The 20,849-nt window shown below is 42.3% G+C and overlaps 1 protein-coding gene across 4 annotated transcripts in view; it reads right to left on the bottom strand.

The window, feature by feature from the left end:
• COG7 (component of oligomeric golgi complex 7) overlaps positions 1-20,849 on the bottom strand; it is a 106,128-nt gene that overhangs the window by 43,606 nt on the left and 41,673 nt on the right. For all 4 annotated transcript variants that reach the window (XM_085845698.1, XM_085845708.1, XM_085845714.1 and 1 more), the window contains exons 6-11: positions 17,882-17,964; positions 17,318-17,440; positions 16,952-17,150; positions 9,115-9,242; positions 5,849-6,003; positions 3,956-4,072 (exon numbers count right to left, since the gene is read on the bottom strand). In XM_085845698.1, the coding sequence (XP_085701824.1) occupies positions 3,956-4,072; positions 5,849-6,003; positions 9,115-9,242; positions 16,952-17,150; positions 17,318-17,440; positions 17,882-17,964 (805 nt within the window). The remainder of the gene's footprint in view (positions 1-3,955; positions 4,073-5,848; positions 6,004-9,114; positions 9,243-16,951; positions 17,151-17,317; positions 17,441-17,881; positions 17,965-20,849) is intronic.

Raw genomic sequence — 20,849 nt, 5'->3', positions numbered from 1 at the left:
TGTGTGTCTGCGTGTGTGTGTGTGTGTGTGTGTGTGTGTGTGTCTGCGTGGGTGTGTATGTTTCTGTGTGTGTCTGTGTGTGTGTGTGTGTGTGTGTGTGTGTGTGTGTGTGTCTGCGTGTGTGTGTGTCTGTGTCTGCGTGTGTGTGTCTGTGTCTGCGTGTGTGTGTGTGTCTGTGTCTGCGTGTGTGTGTGTATGTGTCTGTGTCTGTGTCTGCGTGTGTGTGTGTATGTGTCTGTGTCTGTGTCTGCATGTGTGTGTATGTGTGTCTGTGTCTGCATGTGTGAGTGTGTGTCTGTGTCTGCGTGTGTGTGTCTGTGTGTTGCGTGTGTGTGTCTGTGTCTGCGTGTGCGTGTGTGTGTCTGTGTCTGCGTGTGTGTGTCTGTGTCTGCGTGGGTGTGTCTGTGTCTGCGTGTGTGTGTCTGGGTCTGTGGCTGCGTGTGTGTGTCTGTGTCTGCGTGTGTGTGTCTGTGTCTGCGTGTGTGTGTCTGTGTCTGCGTGTGTGTGTCTGTGTCTGCGTGTGTGTGTCTGTGTCTGCGTGTGTGTGTCTGTGCCTGCGTGTGTGTCTGTGCCTGCGTGTGTGTGTCTGTGCCTGCGTGTCTGTGTCTGTGCCTGCGTGTCTGTGTCTGTGTCTGCGTGTCTGTGTCTGTGTCTGCGTGTCTGTGTCTGTGTCTGTGTCTGCGTGTCTGTGTCTGTGTCTGCGTGTGTGTGTCTGCGTGTCTGCGTGTCTGTGTCTGCGTGTCTGTGTCTGCGTGTCTGTGTCTGCGTGTGTGTGTGTCTGCGTGTGTGCGTCTGCGTGTCTGCGTCTGCGTGTGTGTGTCTGCGTGTGAGAGTCTGCGTGTGTGTGTGCGTGTGAGAGTCTGTGGGTGTGTGAGTCTGCGTGTGCGTGTGAGAGTCTGCGTGTGTGTGTGCGTGTGAGAGTCTGCGTGTGTGTGTGTGTGTGTGTGTCTGCGTGTGTGCGTCTGCGTGTGCGTGTCTGCGTGCGTGCGTCTGCGTGCGTGTGCCTGCGTGTGTGTGTCTGCGTGTGTGTGTCTGCGTGTGTGTGTCTGCGTGTGTGTGTCTGCGTGTGTGTGTCTGCGTGTGTGTGTCTGCGTGTGTGTGTCTGCGTGTGTGTGTCTGCGTGTGTGTGTCTGCGTGTGTGTGTCTGCGTGTGTGTGTCTGCGTGTGTGTGTCTGCGTGTGTGTGTCTGCGTGTGTGTGTCTGCGTGTGTGTGTCTGCGTGTGTGTGTCTGCGTGTGTGTGTCTGCGTGTGTGTGTCTGCGTGTGTGTCTGCGTGTGTGTGTCTGCGTGTGCGTGTGTCTGTGTCTGCGTGTGTGTCTGCGTGTGTGTGTGTGTGTGTCTATGTCTGCGTGTGTGTGTCTGTGTGTCTGCATGTGTGTGTCTGCGTGTGTGTGTGTGTCTATGTGTGTGTCTGCGTGTCTGCGTGTGTGTGTGTGTCTATGTGTGTGTCTGCGTGTGTGTCTATGTCTGCGTGTGTGTGTGTGTGTGTGTGTGTCTGTGTCTGTGTCTGTGTGTCTGCGTGTGTGTGTCTGCGTCTGCATGTGTGTGTGTGTCTGTGTGTCTGTGTGTCTGCGTGTGTGTGTGTGTGTGTGTCTATGTGTGTGTCTGCGTGTGTGTCTATGTCTGCGTGTGTGTGTCTATGTGTGTGTCTGTGTGTCTGTGTGTCTGTGTGTCTGCGTGTGTGTCTGCGTCTGCGTGTGTGTGTGTGTGTGTGTGTCTGCGTGTGTGTCTATGTCTGCGTGTGTATGTGTGTGTGTCTGTGTGTGTGTCTGTGTGTCTGTGTGTCTGCGTGTGTGTGTCTGCGTCTGCGTGTGTGTGTGTCTGTGTGTCTGTGTGTGTCTGCGTGTCTGCGTGTCTGCGTGTGTGTGTGTGCGTGTGTGTCTGCGTGTGACCAGATTTCTCAGAGATGGCTGAACCGATCTTCATCAAACTTTCAGAGGTTCATCAGTGATTGTCAGGGAATGTTTTCGGCAAAAATATGTATAATTTTGAAGAAAAAAAAAAAAGAAATTTCTTTTTTAAATAATCGCTCTTTCGTGCCAACGACTTTTTTGGGGTGAAAGTAATATTATATGATCCCAGACCCCATTCCTCAGTGGGTATAAGGAAGTGTTTTAGGTCCTCACAAAAAAATTCTTCAAAATGCCAACAGGATTAGGATAGCACCGGGCGACGCTAGGTACCCCTGCTTGTTTTCAATAAAGGATCTCAGGCTCATTGTGAAGCTACCACACACATGGGCACACAGACAAATACATGAGACACAACACAGGACTGTTAGACGAGACAGCCAGCCAATGAGGTTGGGGGAAGTGTCGTCATGTCACTCCGAGTACCAGTGCCATCACAACAATGGGCCGCCTTTCTCCACACTCAGTGGGGAATTTCCGAAGGAGAAATTCCCTCATCCCTATGGACGCCAACCTCTGGGGATTGTCTGCACTCTTTCCTTTTAATTGCTGAACATCAAGCAAGGAAGAAGCACGTACTATTGTTAAAGTCTTTGGTAATGACTCGGTCGGTGTTTAAAGCAACAATCTACCAGCCCCGGAGCGAATGCTCTAACCATCACGCCACCCGGTCTTTCATTTATATGTAATATGTAAATGACTGGTTACATCAAGAAACATCTCAAATATCGATAATCTTCGATAGGGTGACACAAGTCATAACAAGAAGGGCACGAGGTGGAGTGTATGCTTCCACCACGTAATGCCTGATCCACGAGAACATATTGGGCCCAATACATTTTTTAAATATCATGTGATATGTCGTTTTTCGCCCTATCTCTCAAAGGTGAAAAATCACTTTAAAAATTATTGTAGTCAGATCCGGATCTTCACCCAAATCGAATCAGTTTGTCCTCGTCACACACCCAACCTGTCCACAAAATTTCATCCGAATCCGTCGACAACTTTTTGAGACATCCTCTACACAGGAGGACAAACAGACAAACAAACAAACAAGACATAAAGGGGTGAAAACATAACCTCCTTCACCTTTGGTGGCGGAGGTAACAAATGTGCTCTTAGTTTTATAAATCAGTAATTTTGATGTTATGAAGGCATCAACAGATAGTAATGGACAAATTCATGGTCTCATGACAAAGTACGGTATTGTCAAATTTTCAATAGAGTACCTTCTTTCCCATTAAACATGTGATGACTGAACAATTGATCTCAACCGAATCAAAATGCATGGCATCAGGTCCACACCCTGTGAAGTGACGTTGGAGATCAAACAAGCAGACAGAATAATTATGTTTATTTTAATAATTACACTCTTGTTTCACAATCAACCTTCCAAAAGAATAGATCTCAATTCAATTTCATCGTACGCTCAATGGCATGGCCCAGGATGGATTTACAGCGACATGACCTGGCAACAACAAGTGACCTCAAGAACAGTACAATACTCATTTACTTGTGTAAATGACAAAGTTCACTTTGAATAGATTTATAAAAAGTGCAATTATTAATGATACGTCAGGACTCCTGTGAATAAACTGAAGATTACAGAAAATTTGGTGAAAAAAATAAATAAATTATCGTCTAATTTATACGCAACTAGCAGGGGTACCCTGTGTTGCCTGGTGCTGCTCTAATCCTGTTGGCATTTTGAATAAATCCAAGTTTGATTTTTTTTTTTTTTTTTTGCTTTTGTAGGGGGCCGAAAACACTTCCCTTTACCCACTAACGAATGCAGTCGGTTATCTTTTAATATTAGGTATGAAAGAGCTATTTAAAAAAATTAATTAAAAAATTGTTTCTTGCCTAAAACACTCCGCAGCACACACTGATGAACCTGACAGTTTGACGATGATCCGTTTGGCCTTCTCTGAGAAAAGTGTCGACACACAGACAGACACACACCTCTTAGAGCTATAGATAAATTTAAATCATCGTGGATTCTTTCAAACACGATGTTGTGCGGAATGTAGTGTATTTGGCACGTACCGGATGGCATTCTGAAAGGCGGTCCAGTCCTCCTGGAAGTGCTCTGACGCACAGTGATCGTCCAGATGGCACTTCTTCCGTATGGACTGCAGCGTGCTGGAAAAGACTCCTGTGTACCTGACGCAAAGTGCAACTCCCCGTCATTTGATGTGCGTGTTAATGCAGTAGGCAACAGAACCGAGCACATGATTCGGAACTAGCAGGCAACCGTGGAAATTCCACGTCATGTAAATGTAACTAACAATATTATGCAAAGAATAGTTACTTCATCAAATCAACCCCTCCACTCCAAGTCCTCAACTCCCCAACCCTTCCCTCACATCCTGTTCTTCGAAGCAAGAGGGTATTCTTATATCATTACATATTATTTGTTCATTAAATCATTAAAATAACCAATTGTGTTAATAAATGATCCTAAATTAATTATCTTCTTCTTCGACACGCACGCACCTCTGACCTCTTGATGCCAAAATCGAATCAGTTCATCTTTACATCATTCTACATACCTATATCAAGTTTGGTCAAAATCCCATCACTGGTTCACTAGTTAGCACGGTAACAGAATTTTTTTACCTCACATGACCTCTGACCTTTGACCTCTCGACTCCAAAATCGAATGAGTTAATCTTTGCATCATTATGCATACTTGTACTAACTTTGACCTGGATCCCTTCAGCCGTTCTCAAGTTATTGCGGAAACAAAAATCTATCACGGACGGACAGATGAACAACCCAAAAACATAATTTCCTCCGGCAACTTCCGGAGGCATAAAAATTTTTTTTAGAAAAATAAATGACCATATACATTATACATGTCGACTATCGATATTAATTTTTGGAAGCAAAAAAAGCAAAGAAAAGGAAATCCATCATATTAAGGAAATCTGGCATATCTGATGAGGGTACCGATTAAGGTCAAATGTCCAATCTTGCCGATGTCACATCCACATCCCAGCACGGTGTTCTATTGCAAGGTAACTATACAGCTTACCCCCAAGCAAAGAATTTGGCCAGGGTACTGGCATACAATGGCATATTCTTTTTTGGAAGACTTTAGGGCGTTCAATGTCCCCAACCAAAATGCAAATGGGAACGCTGGCTTTATATCCTCAATTTAAAATAAATAGATAAATAAAACGATCGTGAGCTCAAGGATGTAGCGATCCCTGCTGGTGTTTCGCAAGCACGAGCATGAAGTAAAGGCCAACTCTGTCACAAGTTTAAACTACGTGAGGCAGCTCACGCGTGAACAAGCGACCAAAGTGTGGTTCCACAAATTTTCCATCCTACATTTTTACCTCTGCCGCCAAAGGTGGATAGAAGGTTATCTTTTCACCACTGTTGGTAAGTAAGCCATCTTAAAAAGTTACGGACTGATTCGGATGAACCTTGGTGGACAGGTTTGGGTGTGTGACCACGCCGAACTGATTAGGTTTTGGTGAAGATCCGGATCCGGATCCAAGTTGTTGTTTTTTTTTTTTTAAGTGCTTCTTTACTATTGACAGGTCGAGCCAAAATGATAACTAGCACGATATCTCAAAAAGGTTGTGGACGGATTATGAAAAAAAAAAACTTGGTGGACGAGTTGTGTCGGTGACGAGAACATGCCGATTTGATTTTCGTCAAGGTCCGGATCCAGATCAGCCTATCAGTGGGATGCATAACGTAAACTGTTCAGCCTGGTGGAGGTATGAGCTTCACTGAGTGCCGTTCTTGTTGCATGTGTGAATCCACGTGACAGATTACATTCGCAACTTGTCTCACCACATACAACGATGTGTTAGCTCCTGCGTAACATAAACTAGGTATATATTATAGACGTCTGATTGGGAAACTTTTTCTTCGATTTCAATGCCATCAAATACACCGCACAGCGAAAGAGCAGATCTTTACTTGGCAAACAGAGTGCGAAGAGCTTGGAGGACGCCGGCGCAGCCGAGCCCATCAGTAAAGAGAGCACACCGCTCTGTTGCTCCGGATGCCAGCTGGAACAGCTTGTGTACCGATTGAGCCATCTCCCGGACACAGTCTGCCAAGTCACCTCGTTCCTGAAACACCAAAGTGCATGATGGAACACCCTAATTATTCCAAAAATAAATATTAAAACTCTTGAAATTTGGTGAAATGTGAAGCATTTCAGAATATCCTGAAAAAAAAAAGAAGAAAAAAAACCCTTTCCCATTTCTCTCATTTCTCGACTTGTCATTTCGTACAGCAAGGGTAAGAAAAGGAAGGCCAATAGCCATTGTACCTAGCTTCGAGTATGTGAATACAATATCCCCATTGAATAAATATTTCTGATGAATTTAGAACAAGAAAGAAGGTCCACCTTCCAAAAAAAAAAAAACTGTCCGAATCAGCATTGTTTTGATGTCAAAAGGTCAACAAAGGTCAAAGGTCAACAGCTAAAGTGGTATTTCTAAAATTGTCAATTTTCATCCAATTCACTTGAAATTTGAAGAGGATTTGCATATTTGGTCATTGAATTCAACGACCAATTATTTTTAAGGTCAATTTTTTTTTTTTTATGGATTTTGCAAGTATCGTGCTCTGCAAGTCTTCTTGTGATTCTGTCTGTCAGTCAATCGCCTACAGGTCACAACTCCAAACCGATCGTCATGAAGCTTTACCGAGTTGGAGAGGTCGTCTCAACTGAGAAGCCTATTGATTTTGAGGTCAAAGGTCATCTTGAGGTTAGATTTCTAAAATTGTCATTTTTCATCCGATTGACTTGAAAGTTGAACAGGATTTGCATATTGTGTCGCTGAATTGGGAAACCAACTATTTGAGGTCAAAAAGTAAACGGTCAACTCAAGGTCGAACTCCTAAAAATCAATTTCAATCTGAAAAATAATCAATTTTCATCCGATTGACCTGAGCTTGAATTAAGATTGTCAATTTTAATTATAATGAAATGGACAAATTTGATGTATCCATGGCAACCTTTGAAGAGGGGGTTGGATTTTTCAAGTGTCGTGCTCTGCTCGACATCGTTTTCTTGTTTGCTTGTTTCTGTTTGCGTGCAGGATATCTCAAAAAGATGTGGAAGGATTCTGATGAAATTTGGTGGGCAGGTTGGGTGTGTGACAAGGAAGAACTGATTGGATCTTGGTGAAGATCTGGATCCGGATATGAGAATATTTGAAGTGATTCTTCACTACTGAGAGATTGAGCCAAAAACAATATATAGCACGATATCTTAAAAGATGTGGAGGGATTCATATGAAACTTGGTGGACATGTTGGGTGTGTGACAAGGAAGAATTGATTCGATTATGAAGATCCAGATCTGGGCGGAGGTATGCGCTCTACAGAGTACCCTTCTAGTTTTATTTGTACCACTTTTCAAAGTTGCTCTAGATTAGTTATCCAATCTTCTGTCACCTTTTTTTGTTTGCCCCATAATATTTTCATTTTTCCCCACGTCCCAATCCCCTTGACATTTAACCCCAAAACCCTTACCCTCCCTTTCAAAATCAGCCATTCTAACCCACACCACAGGTGCCCCTCTGGCACCACTCGTCTGACTCAACCCGAGCTTATATTATAACCCTTACCGATATCCCTTCACTCTCTCTTTTGCTCCGACGAAGGGTGAGCAACAGGAATGTCAAATTCTCCTTGCTTCCCACAGCGGTGAGCATACCTCAATGAATGCCCTGCTGATTTCATCCATTGAACTTTTGACTTGTTAACTCTGCCACTGAAAGTGGATGGAGGTTACGTAATTCCACAAGTGATTCTTCACCATTGAAAGATATGGCCAAAAACGACATAAAGCATGATATCTCAAAAAAAATTGAAAACAAGTTCAAGACAAAACTTGGTGGATGAGTTGGTTAGGTGACAAAAACGAGCCGATTAGGTTTCAGTTCAGGTCCGGATCCAGATCCGGCCCATCAGTGGGATCCAAAACGTAACCTGTTCAGCCTGGCAGAGGTATGCGCTCTGCCGAGTGCCGTTGTAGTTTTGTTAAACAATGCTCGAAGAAGGAAGTCATAAAGCAAAACTATTAAAATAGAGAATTGCAATCACCAAGGAGATTTCTATTTGAAAATAATTCACTTTTGAGAAGCGGATTTGCAATTAGCCGAAGCAGCTACGTGAATTTTGATCCTTCGGAAAAGAGCATGGAATCGAAATTGACTGAAAAAAATTCAAGAATTTGTTAACCTGCAAAATGGTATTTATGGTACATGTTACATCGCATGTTTGCTTCATTGTGTGACGTTGGTTCAATGAGCAAAACTGCTAAATTAATTTCCAAATGAGGACCTGCCAGGAAAAAAAAAATCTATATATTAACACTGAAGGACCAATTTTGTGCTCCTCCTCGTGGTTACGTCACGTTTTTCTCGGTACTGTGACCTGGACTGAAAGAAACTTCGTACCTGTAAGAGTGCAGCGCACATAGTGGCAATAGTCAACTTTCAACTCTGAAGCAGAATAAACACTTTTCATTGAGATGGGGGCGAGAAGTGAAGAGGCGGGGGCAAGAAGTGAAGAGGCGGGGGTGGGGGATGAATAGACGGGGGGAGGGAGTGAAGGGGTGGGGGGCAAGGTAAGCAAATTTTTGGGCAGGGGTAAGCAAATTGAAAGCGGGAAACGGGGGCAAATGGGGCGGGGGCTGGGGTGAATTAGGCGGGGTTGGGTGTGAGGGGGTGGACATGGGGGCGGGGGCCCGGGGGCAAGTGGGGCGGGGAATCAAGAGGCGGGGGGGGGGGGGGGTAATTAAATTTTTTGGCGGGGGTAAGCAAATTGAAGGCGGGGGGTGGGAGGTGGGGGGAAATGGGGCAGGGGCGGGGGATGAGTAGGCGGGGGCAAGCACGCCCTGTCCAGTCCATGTCCCTCGAGTGTGGGTGAGCTGGTGACGGTGGTTGAATGAACGGAATCTGTCTGCGACGGGGTTTTGGCTAGTCAAAAATAAAACTCACAGGCTTTTCTTATTTTTCAACATTCGCACTTGCTGTTTCTTTGTTTTGATACCCCCCAAACGAGGAAAATACTGCATGAAAGGCAGGAAAGCCACCAACTGAGTTATCAAGCAATTACTGTCAATGCAAGATTTCAATCCGGCATTCTTAAAAGGGATGTCTATTTAATTGATATCAGCTGGATCCATAAACATTCCACTGGCAGCAAGAAAGGAGTTCAACATACCAATGGTGCGGAGCTGATCTGTATCAGGAGATTCTGCTCCTCCATTTCTCCGTAGGATAATTGGTAGCTCAAATATGGATGAAATACCAATTCGACGAGCTCGGTCACTTTGGCCAAGTTCAGCTCCTCTGAAAAGGCAAATGAAGTCAGCGCTGAGAAATTCGAAGGAGAACATTCCTGTTCTGTGTGCAGTTAACACAGCGACGACGCATCATTTATTGGGTTTCCATAAAAAAGCCATCTCAAACGTAGAGTGTGAAATTTGGATTTGCCAAAGGTAGAGGTTAATTTTTCATAGTTTACAGCTGAACAAATGCATAAAAATGATTCTGAGAGATAATACAATGAAAAAGTCCGACAGAGATTACAAGCATTGAAATTGCATTCTTAATTTCTTAAATGGCCACTAAAAAACATTGGCAAACGACTGAAAAAATGTCACCGAGGTGGTCCACGTGGCCACAAAATAGGAACGGTTAGCTTAAAATTACACGACGAATAATAAGAGGGAAAACATTATGATAAAATTAACGACCTGATGCTCTAGCTCCCCTGCCTTTTGGGTGGCACGCACACACAAAACGCACAACTTAAAGAAACAAGGCAAGGTGAGTCTCACAAATATTGTGCACAAGCCAAGTAAATGAGATGGTTGCCATGGCAAAAAAATTCAAGCAATCACAACCATGATCTAATTAGTTTGAAAAAAAAATGTCATGAGGAATAGATGTCTGCGATAGGAAAGCTAGATGTTCAAGGGTTTTTGAAAGATCGCACGTGCAAAAGTACACGGACAGATGATCGGTGGGGGTTGGTCAGTCAGTCGAACAGAGCTCATTTTTTATATCCCCCATCTCCGACCTCGTTGGAGGGGCAGGGACAAAAATGCTCAGCCCCAAATTGTGAAGGTTGCTCTTTTATCATCATCATCATCATCATCATCATCATCATCATCATCATCGGTACAATGCAACAGCTTTATGTAACAACTTGCGCAAAGCTCAACATCTATAAGGGTAGTATCTCAGCTACGCAAGTCAAGGCAGTGAGCGCACGTGTGCAATGCACATGCAAATGAAATTGGCCATATGCAGGATCATACACTTGGAAAAAAGGATCATACAAGCTAACATGCGATGTTCATCATCCCAACATACATTTTAATACAACGGGAGTTTTCATTGGCCAACTAGATCCGATGAGACTGGAATGGTCAATTTAATGCCTGGGGAGGCCATGTCTTGTGACTGAGAGCGTATTATGCACCGTTGAGCAAAATTCCTTTGGCATTCGACTAACTTTGCTCTGCTATATTCTCTGAAATATGCATGTTCATAGTGCAAGCTATGAAACGGCTGGACTCGACCAATATGCCGAGGCTTGGATGCCTAACGACCGGCAAGAAATACGGAGACCTGCGTGTACAAAGTTACTTGGCAAAGCTTTCCCCATCCTCCGATTCGAAAACAAAACACATTTTTAGGCGGATTACGAAGAATAAATCAGTTTTCTTCATTTTGACCAAAATAGACCGACGTCCCGTTTATTTTTAATCAAAGCAAATAATAATAAATCTCAATTAAACTTGCACAACATATTACTTCGTGGAAGAGTTTGCCTTCTTGGTTAGAAAAAGGATCATCTTGTTTTATGGGGCTGGAAGGATAGCCGAGAGAGATGCACACTCGCCTGAGAGATGTCTAAAACCTTGGTTCGGTATCTCAGGAAAGCGATAAAATGTCATTCTGGAGCTTCACCAGAGGAAGGCATCAATGTGTGCGGGCGTCCATCAGACGCCACACCAGTTTATTGTATTCTTCATTTTTGTTGTGTTCTGTGTCTATATGTTGAATGAATGCATTTGGGAGGGTATAGACTACAGATAGTCTGTATTGGGAAAGATGAACAAAACCACGGACAGTAGCACCGATTTAATTGATATTCTTCATTTGCAGCAAGAATAAAAAGAACAACGAATATCAAAGGACACACACACACACACACACACACACACACACACACACACACACACACACACACACACACACACACACACACACACACACACACACACACACACACACACACACACACACACACACACACACACACACACACACACACACACACACACACACACAGCCCTTTCATCTTCAGCGAAGAAACAACACTTGAGTGCAATGACGAGTCATGAATATCGGGACTAAATGTTTATTTACCACTAAGGACTAACATCTTAGCTCTCATACGAGCCTCGATGGTGTATACAATTTTTTTTTTTTTTTTAATTTCTCATTTAAGCCAAAAAGTTCCACTTTCGACTCATCTGTCCACAGAACATTCTTCCAATAGCCTTTTGGATCATCCAGGTGGTCCTTGGCATACTTGAGACAGGTATCGATGTTCTTCTTGGAGAGCAGTGGTTTCCTCCTTGCTGTTCTCTCATGCACACCATTCTTCTTCAGTGTTTTCCTGATGACATTAGCCAATGCAAGAGAGGCCTGTAGATCTTTTTTCATTACCCTGGGGTTCTTTGTCACCTCCTGGATTATTGTATGCCTTGCTCTTGGAGTGATTTTTTTATGGATGACCACTCCTGGAAAGAGTAACAATGGTGTTGAATTTTCTCCATTTGTACACTATCTGCCTGACAGTGGATTGGTGGAGCCCAACATCTTCAAAAATGTTTTTTTTTTAACCCTTTCCAGACCGATGAGTAGAGACTACTCTTTTCCTAAGGTCCACAGAAATCTCTTTTGATTGGGGCATGACACATTTCAACAAATCTGTGTGGTGAAGACCAGACTCTGATGGTGACGAACAAAGTTGATGTTTTTCATACAGGACAGGGCCACCCAAACTCACTCCTGATTATCATCCAATTGATTGAAACACCTGACCCTTAATTGAGATGATTAAGCGAAAGGTTCACATACCTTTTCCAACAAAGAAATTGAATGTTGGATCATTTTTGCTCAATAAATAAATGAAAAAGTAGATTTTTTTTGGTGCTATTTGTGTCATCAGGTTCTCTTTATCGATTATGATTTAGATGATGATCTAAGTTTGACATTTTACATCAAATTTATGCAGAAATACAGAACATTCTAAAGGGTTCACAAACTTTTGCTCATCACTGTATATTCATACAAGTCTGAAGCCAACAATGGTTCACGAGCGGTATTTGACGATGTAGATTGTTTCAGAAGTCAAGGATGAGACAATGTGATAATTTTTGACCAAGTTATAAAAATGATCAACATGATGTGGTACGAGTGACAGGTTATTAGCTGCAAAATGTCGAAAACCTGGTTTTGTTCAACAACTTTCAAAATTTGACCTTTGCATAACCTTTAAAGGTCACAAAACAATGTTGTGGACATTAAAATAAGGAAACAGGATACGTGCTACAGCTTATTGGAGTTAGTTCGTCAAAGGTCGAAAACCCGGTTCGATTCCCACAACTTTGAAAATTTGACTTTGTGGCCTTTAAAGGTCAAAGGTCAAGGATTATGACCTTTGGTGCAAAACTTCCTCTGGAACATTCCAGGAACAATATAAGGTCATATCGGCTATCTGGCATTTCACACTCCTCGGACTATCCATACTTTGATGAAATCAGCGTAAAAACAAACTTGAAGGGGGCGCCACGGGCAAGGTGTTCGAGGTAGAGCAAAATGGTTTCAAGATTTTAGGTGGGGAATGACCTCACGATTATGCATCAAAAATATTGTCATCCTCGCTCTCAAAGTTTGGGCGGTCGTATGATTTTTTTTACGTCAAAATTCACAATTTTCTAAGTTATTGACCTTGTGACTTTGACCTTGGGACCAAAATGAAAAATCGGACAACGACAAGTTTTAGATAATTCATTTTGCTATTCACATACCGAAGAACCCATTCCATTCAGTCAATTCCCGAGGAGAAGATAGATTTTTAATCCGACTACCCCTAAAAATGGCTATTATGTGGGCGTGGCTCCGCCAACAATGGACGTAGCACGCCCTCATCCAGGAAAACACAACTAGACATTGATATCGAACACATAACCAAGTTTCATTAAGATCGGATCAAAGTCCACAGAGTTATGTTCTGGACAGACAGACAGACAGACACACAGACATAACGAATATAGTGGTCACTCTGGCTGGCACTCATGAACCAATAATTAAAGCAGATCGCAGAAAAAGGTGAAATATGCGATCTTGTGAGAAAAAAAACAACAACCCAGTTTCACAACACTTTCAGCGGGTGAACTGGATGACACGAACTGCGTGCATCATACCGCTATCGACTGTAGGGTGCTCACCAAGTGGCTTTTAAGCACTCAAGCAAGCACTCCAACAAAACCGTTGATACGGAACGGCAGGCTTGTCAAGCAATTGATCATACTAAACACCACCCGTAGATGCCAAGAGTGTGAAACAATGTCCAAATTGGACAAATTAACACTTTTGTTTTTTAAACAGTCGGAACTGCTGTTAAGGTCAATTCCGCAGTTTAAATTTTGAAATTTGGCTCAGGTTAATAGATTCCTGAGCTTATTAGATATTAGATGCACAGGTATTAAATAAAGGCATGAACACTGGTGTCTCCGGGTGTTTGTTTGTTTTTGTTTTGTATACATCGTCGAGGCTCGTGGAAGAGCTAGTACAGTGAATTGATCAGGATGGAACAGACAAAAACAGGACGCAAAACACGCATGCATGGGGTGGACAAAATGGATACAGAAGGAAACTCCAAGGAGGGAAAATATCAATTAATTTAATGCTGAAATGATAAAAAAATTATTCATCACCTTTTGTCCAACATGTTTGGCTCCCCATATCTTCTTGCTTCCATATTTTCCCTTTGGCTCCAGGCTTCTGGCTCAAAGGGGCCAGGTCTATGTCTGCTAATGAGACATTCTTGAAACTCCCTCTCACTACGCTCTTGCTCCCTCTCACTCACATTCTGACCATGCTTCCAAAACAGCTGTTGCCTTGCATAAGCATTGTGATGTGTCTAGCGATTCTTCAGCATGAATATCAGCGATGTATACAGTGATTCATAGGTATGTAGTTTTATCAGACAAAACCGACCTGTTCCAAGGTAAAGCATTTTTCAGTTGAGCGGATGAAATGGCTGATCAAGACCCCTGAGCTGAGTGAGCTGAATGCAGGCTGACCAAAGATAAGCCTGTTTCTGGTTTTATAGTAAATTATCTTCAAAAGGGTTGCTTAAATTTACCCAAACACCCAGTTTTCATTCATGCACTCCCTTGGAGTTTCCTTAGTATGCATGCAAAGTTTCAGGCTGCTAGGTTTCATGCTTTTGGAGATATTGAGGAGATACAGTGACTGACACACACACACACACACACACACACACACACACACACACACACACACACACACACACACACACACACACACACACACACACACACACACACACACACACACACCGACATCAGCAGGGGACTGGCAAGCTTGTCAGGATAGAACGGACAATTGATGGTGCAAGGTACAGGAGAATTTTCGATGAAAACCTGCTCGAGTCAGCCATGAATCTGAAACTTTTGGGTAGGAGATTCACATTTCAGCAGGACAATGATCTGAAGCACAAAACTAAAGCCACACTGGAGTGGCTGAACATGAAGAAAATAAATGTTCTTGAGTAGCCCACTCAAAGTTCTGACTTGAGCCCAAGTTAACATTTATGGCGAGACTTGATTGCAGTCTATCGACAATCCCATCAAACTTGGCAGAACTAGAACAATTTTCACATGAAGAATGGACAGAGGTCACCATCTCACTGAGCAAGGCTGGGAGAGACCGACCCACAAAGACTCATCGCAATTATTACTGTAAAAGGTGTTTCCACCAAGTACTGACCCCTTAAGGGCTGAATACTTTTACAACCAGTGAATTTTGATTTGTACATGTTTTTTGCAGGTATTCCTGACATGTAGCCTCCTTCAACCATAACTGTGTTTAGTTTGATCTCTTCAGTTATGAATAAAAAAGTTCATTTGTAAAAATTGTTTCTACATAATTCATCTAAATATAGCATTATTGGTCGGGGTCGAATACTTTTGCAGGCCACTGTATGCATAGCTTGGTTTGACTCAATATTTTTTCACTGAAAATTGATCAAAAACACACTGCAGATGTGCAAAGTAGATGTATGTGAACCACCAGCTGCCAACATATATGGGAAAAAAACTGCTGAACCACAAAAATCCTTTCTAAAATGAGAGAATTCATAGAACACCTTACCCCACGTAGTCTTGAGAAAAGGTACACGCGGAGGGTCGTTTAAACTCTTGCTTTGAGTGTTGAACTGAATAAACAGTGCTCGGCGCCGCAATATCTATCTGAATTCTGAATCTCACAATTACTCAGCGAATATATTTCATCGTGAAACATTCAGGTTGGCTTGGACCAAACTTACCCTCAGGGCATGATACTGCATAAATAAGTTTCCAAGTGCTGCGAAACGGAAGTTTTTTGAAAGTGTCAAGAAAATTGTGTTCTGCAGTGTTCTAGTATATGCAGTAAACCCTTTAATATCATTGGTTTGACCAATCGTGGGCAACCTCTATTTTTGGTTATCACAGGCTTCATTCCAACCAATCATGGTTTTTGAGCTGAGTTGCGACGGTTACGTTGCACCACAAGCCTTTTGTTGTTTTTCGCGCACCGTTAATAATGGTGAGCATAAAATGATGGACAAAAAAGTTTTTGTTTTATTCATATTTATTCGCTGGTTTATGGAGCTGCATAATGATTTATAAAATAAACACATCAACAAATTACAAAGGGAAACAATTTAAGACATTAATATGGGGGGGGGGGAATGGTGGGGATTTAAACAGATTACAGAAGGGAAGAGCCACATTTAATCTGCTTCGAAATGTTTCAACTGCCTCAACGCAGCAAGAGAGCTCATCGTAAAACCGATATATATATATATATATATATATATATATATATATATATATATATATATATATATATATATATATATATATATATATATATATATATATATATATATATATAATTAACATGTTTATTTCAATCGTGATGTATTTATTTTGGCTACTACCCACCTTCCTCTATATTTTATCAATGCACATGAACCTAAACCACTTATTTGCATTGGCCCTTGGTTTTAACAATCGCGGTTTTGGATATTGCGGAACTTTTTCCGGAGAACGTAACCCCCACGATATTTAAAGGTTTACTGTAATTCAATTGAAATAAAATAAATGTTTTAAAGGCTGTAGGAAAAACAAACAAACAAACAAAAAACTTTTTTTGGGGGGAGGTTTACCGCTGTTGATATACACCACCTTATTTAAACGTGTTACATTTGTTCTTAGTGTCTGTGTCGTTTATGACGTCCTGAAAAAGAGTAAGTTTCCTGTTTGGAATGATTTTCAATCTTGTTTGACTGCCATACAGGCAGACAGAATTTTTTTTTTTTTAAATAACCTCACTCCTCTCTGCGCACACATGATTGGGACGTATTGCTGAACAATTCACTTGAACCCAATTTGCCAATTTCAGAGCCAGAGTACTGCTAAACTACAGGTTCGTCTTCTGATCCATGTTCTGGAGTATTCAAAATATAAAATTCAATGTAAATCAAGTAGTTCCTCATTCATCGACCATCTGCTGAGACAGACAGACAGACAGACAGACAGACAGAGTGAACGAATTGCTTAACCTTGCTTTGTATTTCATGTGCGCAGGGCAAAAATCACCGATTGAGAAAAATCACAAAAGGAGTGCAGACACCACCACATTGATACAACAGGAAACCAATTTTCTTTATGGTGGCAGCTTACCAAGGTGAGGTGCCATGGCTTCCTCTAGGCCATGAGCGAAGAGTTGAGTCACCTCATGGAGTTTTAGGAGCTCATCGAGCTGGGACTCGGGGCTATGTCGAGAGATTTCAGCCTTGATACACTCAGGTAATGGTGGAGACACAGCAGACAGAGTCTGAATCAGTAGCATGGTGACAACTTCAAGGGGACTGTTGAATACCTGCAGGCATTATGGAACCAAAAACAATGAAAGTATTGCAGAACCAAAGTCAGGTGTAAACAATGATGTTGGCTTGGAATTTTTATGCCTGAAAATTTTGACAAGTTGAATATCACATACCATTTTCCACACCTGCCCTGAAAGTACATATTTGTAGTCTTGCCTACCTGGCTACACCACTTGAGCTGCGCGTTCCAAGTGTCGAGCAGAAGGTCGTAAAAATTGTGCAGAGCCTGCCTGAGCTCAGCGCCACTTTGCATCATGTCTTGCCATGAAACCAGTAGCTGAGCCTGGAGACAATGTAAAATGGCCCATGATATTGTGGTACATCAAGAATAGTGCCAGACAAACAAATACCACCACCATAAATACCTGGACAAATTCAACGATAATCAAGAAGACGATTTTCACACTTGTATAAAAGAAAGACAACATTGTTAGCAACAACACAGAAAGAAAATAAGCTTCACAGGGTGAAATAGAAGATAAAACAAATAAACACCAAGTTTGCTTGGTATTTATTCACTTCTCAAACACTTCCATACTTCTTGCTTGGTGTTCACTTCTCGAATAATCACAACCTTTACTCTTGTCTTTAACTTTGCCTTTTTCTCAGAAATTGAAGAGAAATCAAGTGACGATTAATTTTTGTAAAAGCAAGAATGGTTTTTATTTATTACACACAAGCTTCTTTACAACATCACAATTCTGTACAACAAAGGATCTCATACCTTCTGGTACTTGAAGTAGTAGGCAAGAAGCTGTGGCATCCGATCTATGTCCGAAAATATTTTCACAAACATACGGGACTGATCTGAAAAAAAATAAAGAATTGAAATAGTCAAGTAGGAACGAAAAAATCAATATATAATTTGTTATTTTTTTGATGTACCATACACTGTACAGTGCCGGTGCTGCCAAAGTGTATTTTGGGGGGGGGGGCAAGGGCCATACTGGGTTGTTTGCAATTGCCTTCTCTGCGTTGTTTGTCCATGCTATATACTTTTAAATTCTGAGTATCAAGCAAGGAAGCAGCTCGTACCATTTTTAAATCTTTGATATGACTCGGACGGGGTTTGAACCACTGACCTCCAGACATCTGAGCTGATGCTCTCACCACTACTTCCACAGAGTCTGACTGATTGATTGACAGTGATGCGCATGCGCACACACAATCAAGGCTCGTGTAAGAGCTAGAACATTGAACGGATCAGGATGCAACAGAACAAAAGGACCAAAAAAAAAGAGAGAGAGAAGAGAGGAGAGAGGAGAGAGGAGAGAGGAGAGAGGAGAGAGGAGAGAGGAGAGAGGAGAGAGGAGAGAGGAGAGAGGAGAGAGGAGAGAGGAGAGAGGAGAGAGGAGAGAGGAGAGAGGAGAGAGGAGAGAGGAGAGACGAGAGAGGACAGAGGAGAGAGGAGAGAGGAGAGAGGAGAGAGAGAAGAACATCGATGACAGAGTTGAAGGACATAATAGAGGGAGACTTGGATAAACAATGGGTGTGGGGAGGAATGTTGGGTAGGAAAGGATGCATGGGGTGTACAAGATGGATGCTGCAGAAAACTCATAGAAAGGAAAAACTGGAAATGAATATTTTTTTGGATGGGGTGGTCTTGGGGTGGGAGGAGGGGGTTTACAAGGGTAGAAAACATCATGGTTTTGGATTGGCAATGATCTGAGATGGTGGTGAACAGACATCTTGAAGACCTAGAGGGAAAATTGAAAATGAAGAGAATGTGGAAGTTGGTTCCACGGCTGGTGAAAAAAAGAGGAAGGAATAAGTGGAGGTGAGCAGTGATTCTGGATTTTGAGTTTCACCTGAAAGGGGTTGAAGGTGGTCCGTGAGTGCCCTGCAGAAAGCTGGGGATTTTGGGGGGTGGGGTGGGGGGGGGAGAAAGCCCATAAAGAGCAGAGGGTGTAAGACCAGAAAGGATGTGGTAGAACACAGTAAGACCACCGACCTGTCTGTGATCGGAAAGTGAAAGGCTCATACACTCAGCTTCAGCATGGGAGGTTCCAATGATCTTGAAGGCCTTGGTTTACACGGTGTCAAGCTGAGCAAGGTGTGAGGCAGGGGAACCATACCAGAGAGGAGAGCAATACTCCATTAAGATGTGACCAAAAACCTTGAAGGTGGATCGGCATTCAGGTGTGCCAAGGAAGGACTTTGTATGACGGAGGATGCCCAGTTGGAGGCTCGCTTTGGAGTCCAACTTTGAAATGTGGTTTGTCCAAGAAAGATCATGGCTGATTAGTGAGACCCAGGAGTTTGAATGACAATGTCCTCAAGAAGATTGTAAAGAAAGTAGATCGTAGGTGGGTTTGCCAGATGGTTATTTTGGAGAAAGATAGTGAGAGTGTTAAATTTGTCAGGATTGAAAGATATTTTCCAAGTGTTTGACCAGGCAATAATTAAAAACGCTGGATTTAAAATTGAAATCAAGTGGAAAACGGAAATTACAAGGTGGCCACTTCTATTGCTGCAAAATGGAACAAAAAACGAAACAAAAAGGAAATGGAAGAGCATTTTTCATTACGAGGAAACATACAATTTAAATACGTCAAGAACAATATCCTTGTTCTAATCCAACGACTGTTTGTAGGGCACTGGCATTGTTGGTAGAGTGGAATACTTCGTAGAACAGTCAAAGTTATCCCGAGCCCCGAGAATATAAAATAAATAGTGGGTATAAGCAGGATTCGAACCTGTGCTTTTCCCATTTCTCGTCAGTCTCCTTAACCACATGATCGTGAAGACTAAACCTGACAAGGGGTGACGGAAAAAGTTGGGAGTGGCCATCGGAGGCAAAGAAGAACCAAAAGGAGGCAAAAATCTGTCATGGGTAAAGCTGCAGAACTTTTGAAAAAAAAGGAAAGTAATGAGCAAAATGACTCCTTTCTCAGAATTCCAGGGGCATGCGCTCCCCCCCCTTCCCTCCTCCATAAAATTATGAATATCTGGTGTGAAAATATTCATTTTGGGGTTGGATCCTGTCCAAATTGTAACAAAAGAAAACTATGCAAATGGAGATGATATTTGGTGAAGATTTTTCATTTCACCTGAACATCCATTGCTGAGAAGATTATTTTCAGTTGGTACAGCATTTTGTTATCATAAAATAAATGAATACTGACTACCACATAACTTTCCAACAAGTGCTTCATAAAGGGAGAAGGGTGGAGGGGGGGTTGTGACATGTTACATAACGGAGCGGTTTACCAGTATCTCTCGTGGTGAAAAACCACAGCATTCACTTCCCCCCCCCCCCTTACGTTTTCTGTGCATTTCTTTGCTTGCTGGATACTGGACTCGTTAATGCCATAACGTCTGCCAAAAAGACCTTGCCTGGCACCCTCTGTTGTGTGCTCATGGCTAGTTTCATTCGATTACATTTCCTGTATTAAGTGGGTTTTCGTTACATCGGATCGCGAGCGTACATTATTTATTTATTTATTTACTTATATCTATTTATTAACCTCCGCCATCGAAGATCGGAGGTTACTGTTTTCACCCCTTTCTGTTTGTTTGTTTGTTTGTTTGTTTGTGAACAGTATTACGGAAAAACTCCTCGACGGAATTCGACGAAACTTGGTGGGGGGGTTAGGTATGGTCCAAGGGCAATGCCATTCGATTTTGGACTTCGTCCAAAATCCAATATGGCCGCTATGGCGGCCATTTTGAAAAAATATTTGAAATTTTTT

This window comes from Eptatretus burgeri, chromosome 1 (genome assembly GCF_056783735.1).
Source record: "Eptatretus burgeri isolate ZD-2024b chromosome 1, Ebu_testis_v1, whole genome shotgun sequence".
Taxonomy (NCBI): domain Eukaryota; kingdom Metazoa; phylum Chordata; class Myxini; order Myxiniformes; family Myxinidae; genus Eptatretus; species Eptatretus burgeri.
This window is presented reverse-complemented; position numbering and strand designations above follow the sequence as displayed.